At 42.4% G+C, this 6969-nt stretch overlaps 1 protein-coding gene across 2 annotated transcripts in view; it reads right to left on the bottom strand.

Annotated features, from left to right (window-relative positions):
• Positions 1 to 856: 856 nt before the first annotated feature.
• Positions 857 to 6969, bottom strand: part of ALDH3A2 (aldehyde dehydrogenase 3 family member A2) — a 29323-nt gene continuing 23210 nt past the window's right edge. Inside the window, exons 10-12 of one of the 2 annotated variants that reach the window (XM_056136878.1) lie at positions 5894 to 6129; positions 4884 to 5007; positions 857 to 2458 (exon numbers count right to left, since the gene is read on the bottom strand). In XM_056136878.1, coding sequence (XP_055992853.1) covers positions 4930 to 5007; positions 5894 to 6129 — 314 coding nt within the window. In that variant the 3' untranslated portion in view covers positions 857 to 2458; positions 4884 to 4929. The remainder of the gene's footprint in view (positions 2459 to 4883; positions 5008 to 5893; positions 6130 to 6969) is intronic. The other variant, XM_056136879.1, reaches the window with a different exon arrangement.

Below are 6969 nucleotides of genomic sequence, written 5' to 3'. Positions count from 1 at the left end.
TCGCACATGTGCTTCATTCCATGTACCATGTCCCCAGCCACTAGTTCCCTATTTCCAGAGTCCACAGCAACACCCCAGGCCCCCTGCTTATCAGGGAAGAACCTCTACCCTGGCTTATAATATGAAACACCTTTGCAGATACACAGAAAGAGAAACAGTTCCAGGCTTAAGTGAGTTTGGGAAACAACAAACACTACCATTTCAAAGGCTCAACTAGGATTATTTAATATGCTGGCGTGCTTTACAGATCCCTGGTTGCAGGTCGATGGTTATTTTTGTGTAAAGAGTTGTGAAATGAGTTTCCAGTGAGTATGCCAGCTGACATTTGTCTTATGGTACGAATTGAAAGATAGTTGGAAAACACGGATTGTACTGGGACTTAAAAACAAACAAAAACCCATGTGTGACAAAAACCAAGCTTGAGGGGCTGAAACAGTAGTACAGCAGGCCTTGCACATGGCTGACTCTGGTTCAATCCCCGGAACCCCAGATTACCCTGAGAAACAGAGTAATTTCTAAGTGAAGATCCAGAAGTAACCCCTGAGAATTACCAACTGTGTCCCAAAAAACAAAATAAAATAAAAATTTTAAAAAGCTTAAGAGAAATCTTGGCTGAGATTTCTTTTTAAATAAGCATAAGCTCATAGGAAGTTCAGAGCTGGTGAGGTGGCTCAGAGGTACAGCACTTGCCATGTGTGTCTTTGGTGCCCAGAACTTCAAAATAACAAAAAAATATAAAAAGGCTGACAAATACCATTTCTGATAAATGCAAAAATTAGATTTATAGTTAGACTAAAATTTGATTAGAAGTATCTCTAATAGGAAGTCTCAGGTTTCAAAAAAAATGCTAGTAAAATGCGTAACAACTGTTTATTTTGAGCAGAATATATTAATAAACAAGTACATAATTTACTTCATATAATGTACAATTTAATATACTACATGGAAAGTCCCACTTAAAATTGTCTAAAATATTTTGTAACTAGTTAACTGGATAAAATCACAGTTCAAATGATTAATTCTTGGCATCTCATACAGTGATAAAGACATACATAGAGGCAGCCTTAATACAACAAACTCATTCCATTTGAATGATCGTACGTTCTAAAAAGTGAATCCACTGTCTAAGTGGACTCAATCTGCTTGTATAGATCAGAGGTTAGGTGCCGGGGCAGTTCCGTTCAGTCAGAAGTCACACGGTCACTCACCAGCAGGAAGGCTGGACTCACGCGGTTTCATCGCTTCTCCTCTGAGCCAAAGCACCTCAGGTCTTGGCCACATTTAGGAGCACCTTGTCCAGTGTCCTCCAGCCCCTCCACATGGTCAGTCACTGTAGCTCACAATTCTCCAGCTTCTCCAACGATCCACTGTCAACCCTGTAAGGACCTCAGGCTCCAGAGTCTTGATTATCCAAGGGCTCTTTCTTGTCCATAAGAAATGGCTTACTTTCAAGTTCTATAGGCTGAATTTATTCAGAAAGGGATTTCGCTGAAGTTTAAAAACGTGAAATTTAGTTGCACTGTGCTACAGAAATAAACAAAAGATTTAGCTTTAAAGATCTATAAACGTACAACTTTAGGGTCCTGAGATAAGTGTTATTATACAAGTATCATAAAAAGTATTATTGAAAAATATTTTTAAATGCTAGCTAGATTTTATAAGATAAAAAAATTCTACAACTCCTACACCATTAAGAATAAAAATTAATCTTGTGTAAAACTGGTGACTACTTCAAGTAAGCCCTAGGATTTACAAGGTGCTGAGAGGTATTAGTCACAAAGGACCCAATGGACAGTCCCAGAGACTGTCACAAACCAAATACAGGTCAGAGAATGGAGGGAGAAGAAACATCACAGGTGAGATGGGCCAACTCCTGGAGGTCTAGTCCTCAAGTCCCAGTGGTCAGATAGAGCACCCCCCATCTCATCACTTCCCCTAAGCTTCAGGCAGAAGAGGAAGATCTCGCTTCCCCTGCTGGATGGAGAAGACGATTGGCCACTGTGGGGAGGCCTGGGCTCTTAAACGCTTCACAGAGAATAATGAGGACAGCAGAGGAGATGTGGGTGGGAGGAGTGGCGATGCCTGTGTTCCATGAACTAGAGAGACAAGCCACTGGGCAGCTAAGACTCCTTTAGCTAAGACCGCCCCATCCCCCACCCCAAAGAACTCTGATTTAGCTTAACAGAGTGCCTGCCCAATCCTAACCCAAAGCTTTAAGGTCTAGGAAACACAACCTGGGAGAGATTCTCCAGGTTTCCTTACTATACTGGGACTTTATTAAAGGGCAAGGTTTGAAAAATAAGCGATTGGCAATGACTCGTAGACTTAATGATAGTGCAACTTGCATATTTTCTAACAATTCTTGATAAGATTAAGAAGTGCTGCTTCATTAATAGAGGAATAATCTGGTAGAGGCAAGTAGGAAGTTGAAGAGGATCGTTCTTCAGTAATATCCAGCCTGGAGAGAGAAGACCCAGGTTACTCACAGCTGATTTAAAAACCCACCCACCCAGTCCTGGAATGACTCAGTGTTGGGACACTAGGATCTCCAACCTTCAAAGACGCTGACTGCGCTGCTCAAAGGCCTCTGCATCCCTCAGAAGCCTAACTGCAGTTGGGCTGAAGAGAAATGAGTAGGACCTCCCCACCCCCACCTCCCTGCCCTGCCAAATAAAAACCACTGTGTGGTAGGGAGCTTGTAGTCTGTCCAGTGTCAGTGAAACCATATCAGAGGAGAGTGAGAGGTTGAAACACTTTTCTACTGCCATAGCACTGTAAGGAAGTAGCTGGAATCTCCACATGAAATCTGAAAACTTATCACTACATTTCTAAAAATTCCAAGGTAGTGTTGAATTTATCCACGTCTACTGAAGTTTAAGAGGTGCCATTACCAGCTCAGAGTTCAATGTCATATTTAATTTTCAAGGGCTTAAATAATAAATGCCAATTAAAAATATTTCTATTTCTCAATGATTACAAATCTACAGTTCCACATTATTTTTTGTGTTTTGTATTAAGCTTTATAAGCATTTTGCTTTATGAACTTATGTATTTAATTTGTATTGGGGGGGCACACCTGGGGGTTCTCAGGATCTATTTCTGGGTCTGTGTTCACGGATCACTCCTGGCAGTGCTTGGGGATCCATATGTGATCTCAAGAGATCTAAATGGGGTTAACCATATCACTATGTACCATCTCATGTCTCTAGCCCCAATTTTTAATTTCTGTATGTGTTGTGGGACCCTTGGTGAGCAGTGCTGGGGACAACCTGGCCCTCCCAGCAGCATTCAAGGGTTCATGAAGCAGCAGGGATACATGAAGACTGTTCACATATGTGGCATTTGCTTTATCACTGGAGTTGGCTCCACAGCCCTATTATAGACATTTCATGTGTAAAGGAAATTCTTCCCTATTCTGATACACTCCCTGTAGACTGATAATCACTGATTTTAACTTCCCTTTTTAAAATGCCCAATATTTATTCTAATTCTAGCAAAACGAGAGTAAATAAGACTAAATCTAAGCTCATACCCATTAAATGCATAAACTCGATTTAGAAAACGTCTGTAATTAGAATAAAAGCTCATTAAGTAAGCAGAGATTCAAGAGCTATTTATTTCAAATAAAGTGATTTGATTTAAAAAGAGCAAAAGCTCCAAGAGAAGCAGAGAGAAGTGATAAGGAGGAAAACTAAGCCAAATCTCCATGAACCAAACACACCAGCTGATGACTATGAGCAGTGAAAAGTAGAACTGAAAGGGTCGGGAAACCCCATCACCACTCTTGTCCCCTTCACGAAGGGGGCACAGAGAAAATGGGCTCAGACAAGGCCTAGTGCAGACTCAAATTTAAGTCAGTCTCAGAACCAGGAAATCAAGGTTGAATTTCTTGTTCCCACTAAACGTTCTTATACACTGTAACTTCTCCAGACCCCAAAGAGAAAGTTCCAAACCCTTCTGGCAAGATGTGTCTTGGAGCCTTGAGACCAGCCTGGGCCTCCGAACCTTCCATGAAGCTACGAAATTCACCGCCACCCAGGTCCCTGCTTCTCAGGCTGGGGACCAAGTCTTGGGAAAAGAAGCAAAACAGGCAGATAATGATCCCATGCATGCCTCCAACCTCAGGAAGAGACCACTGCTAACAGAGCAAACCGCTAACCACATCTGAATGTGAGTCACTAAGTTTTCTAAAGTCAAACTGGGGGTCTGGGGATAGAGAGGTAGGGGTCTCCCAAACAGTGCTACCTGGGGGGGGGGGGGGGTGTGAGGCCTTTATTAGTGAAATGTGGGCTGCCCACGCAGGTCTGACAGTTCAGTGCTTGGGCGTGACAATACGACGACACTCAGGCCAGTGGTATGGAGGGCCACCTGGTGGTGTCAGGACTGAATTTGGGTCTAATCTACCCAGAACATGCGCTCCAACCCTTTGATCTATATTCTTGTCAAACTTCTTAAAAATCCTAAAGATGAATACTCAAGAGATTGAGAATAGACTGTTATTCTCAAGGGCTTTGGGAGATTATTCTCATTTATGTCTAAATGGTGCATATAGGTCTGATCAGTCAGCCAGCACCTTCTCCAGGATAGCCGAGCATGGGCAGAGGACAGAGTGCACAGTTGCTCTCCTTCTGCTGGGAAAGACAATGCTTAAACAAGACCAGCTCTACACACTCCTCAGAGTCAAGGAATCCACCTTCCCCCTTCAAAAAAATATATGGGTTAGCTGGGTTTCAACATGTTAAATAAAGATCTGGAAACAAATTCAAATTCTAGTTTTGGATAACTCCCAGTCTTCAACTGTAGAAACACAACTGAAATACATATTATATATCTCCCTCAGTTTGACTTACTTTACTTACAGAAAGAAAACAAGGAATTCCTACCTCGCTCTTAAAAGACAGAACTGGGTTCTGACATCTGCTGTTCATCTCAGTTTACTGGAAAACACAGTCTGTGAACTGCCAGAAAAATCAACAGGGCCTTTCTCTTCAGCACAGGTTGGTATTTCTGAGAAAACCCAAATGAGTTCAAATGCAACCGGTATCTCCAATTCCACCAAAGCTCTGACAATGTAAGGCAAGTCAATCCCCTTGAAACTTAAAATACAGATACAGACACCTCCTCCATACAATGCCTCTCTGCCAAGCCTATTCACAGTGTCTATTTTTTTTAGTGCAGCTTCTCAGTGAGTTGGGTGATGGCTCCAAAAGCTCAATCATTCTCCCACCCCCACCCCACCCCAAGTCATTCCATTTAACTGTTATGATTTTAGACTTTCGCCTTTACCCCAAGGATATGCTTCAGCTGCGTGAAGGCAGTTGTCGGGAGGGCCTCTTAAAAACACCAATCATCAAAGACAAACTTTATATGGCAGCCAACTACAGAGGAAAACCAGTCAAGCTTTCCTCACCAAAGCTGCTTCCCACCATCGTCCACCAGAATCTCTCCTCCATATCCAAGACATGCCGATTTCATGCACATTCAAGAGCAAAACTGAAACTCAAACACGAGTAGCTGAAGGGTCAGCAGGTTAGACAGTTCAGAATTCTGCAAGTAAGTTCTGTAAATTTAGGAATATAGATCAGAGCTTGGCAAGACTTTCTGTAGCAATTTCGGCTGTGTGGGCCACACACTCATGGAACACTCAACTCTGCTACTGCAGCAAACAGGGCAGCTGGGAGCATAAAGGAAGTGAGCATGGCTGCGCCCCCAGCAGCTTGATCTGCACAAACAGGTGCCCGCCAGCAGGCCACAGCTGTCCATGCTGCCCATCCTTGTCCTAGACTCTGGAAGTTAGTATGACAGTTTTCTTAGAAAATCAGGAGTGTCCAAGAGGAGAAAGAACAGCACCAGACAGGTCTAAAGGCAGGTGCCACTGAGTCATGGGACTTACCTTGATGAGCACAGCCACCACAATGCCCAGGAAGGCGAGGAACAGAAGACCAAGTTTTCCTTTGTTGAACCGTTTCAGGATAAAAAATTTGGCCCAATCCACCTTTGACTGGCTATTGGGAGGGTATCTAAGTTTGTTAGCACTTTCTCCCTTTAAGCTTTTCAATAAACAGGGACGTAGGTGAGAAAAGGTGTCAAAACTGTGTTTTCCGTGATAAGCTCCCATTCCACTTGACCCTGAAATAAAGTGAACAGATAAAATAATCTTCACCATGATACCAGCTACTTTGCTGTCTAAGCACTGCACAAGGAAACACACGGCTCTCCAGGTAGTGAGCACTGTGTTCTCAGGGACGAGAAGAAATGCTAAACAAACCCTTCTGCAATCGCTATCTTCCACTGAGTCATTTTATCCCACCTTCTCTCCCTTCCCATGTATCTGTAGTTCATGATTATTTCACACCTTCAATGTCTTCCCTCTCCCCACCACTGTTCCCTGAATCTTTGATCTGTTATTACAATCCATTGTCTTGTCTTTTTTTTTTTTTAATCTGTATCAGTTTTACATCCTGGCACACATAGATGATGTCATTCAATACTTGTCTCTTTCCTTGAGAATTACCTCCCTTCATACAGTTTCAAGCACCTTCCATTTAGCTGTGGAAAGTGACATTTCTTTTTGTTGTTGTTTATGGACCATATCAGTAGTGCTCAGGAATTACTCCTGGATCTGTGCTCAAGGGCCTATATGCAATGCCAGGGATGGAACCAGAGGCTGGCCTTGTGCACGGTATACACACTCCTCTACTATCTCTCTGGTGCCTATTTAATCTTTTTTTTTAATAGTGGAACGGCATCCCATTGTATGAATGTACCACATCTTTTGTATCTAATGCTTCCATATTTAAGCTATTATAAATCGCTGCAATAAACATTGGGGTGAACATAACTTTTTGGCTGTGGTTATTACCAGGGTTAAATCTAAGACTTTATGTAAGCCAAGTTTGTGTGCTACTACTGAACTACATCCTTGGCCTTAACTTTTGTGTTAATGTTTTCATATACATTGAACAGATC

The sequence above is a fragment of the Sorex fumeus genome, unplaced genomic scaffold, assembly GCF_029834395.1.
Source record: "Sorex fumeus unplaced genomic scaffold, SorFum_2.1 ptg000122l, whole genome shotgun sequence".
In the NCBI taxonomy this organism is placed as follows: domain Eukaryota; kingdom Metazoa; phylum Chordata; class Mammalia; order Eulipotyphla; family Soricidae; genus Sorex; species Sorex fumeus.
This window is presented reverse-complemented; position numbering and strand designations above follow the sequence as displayed.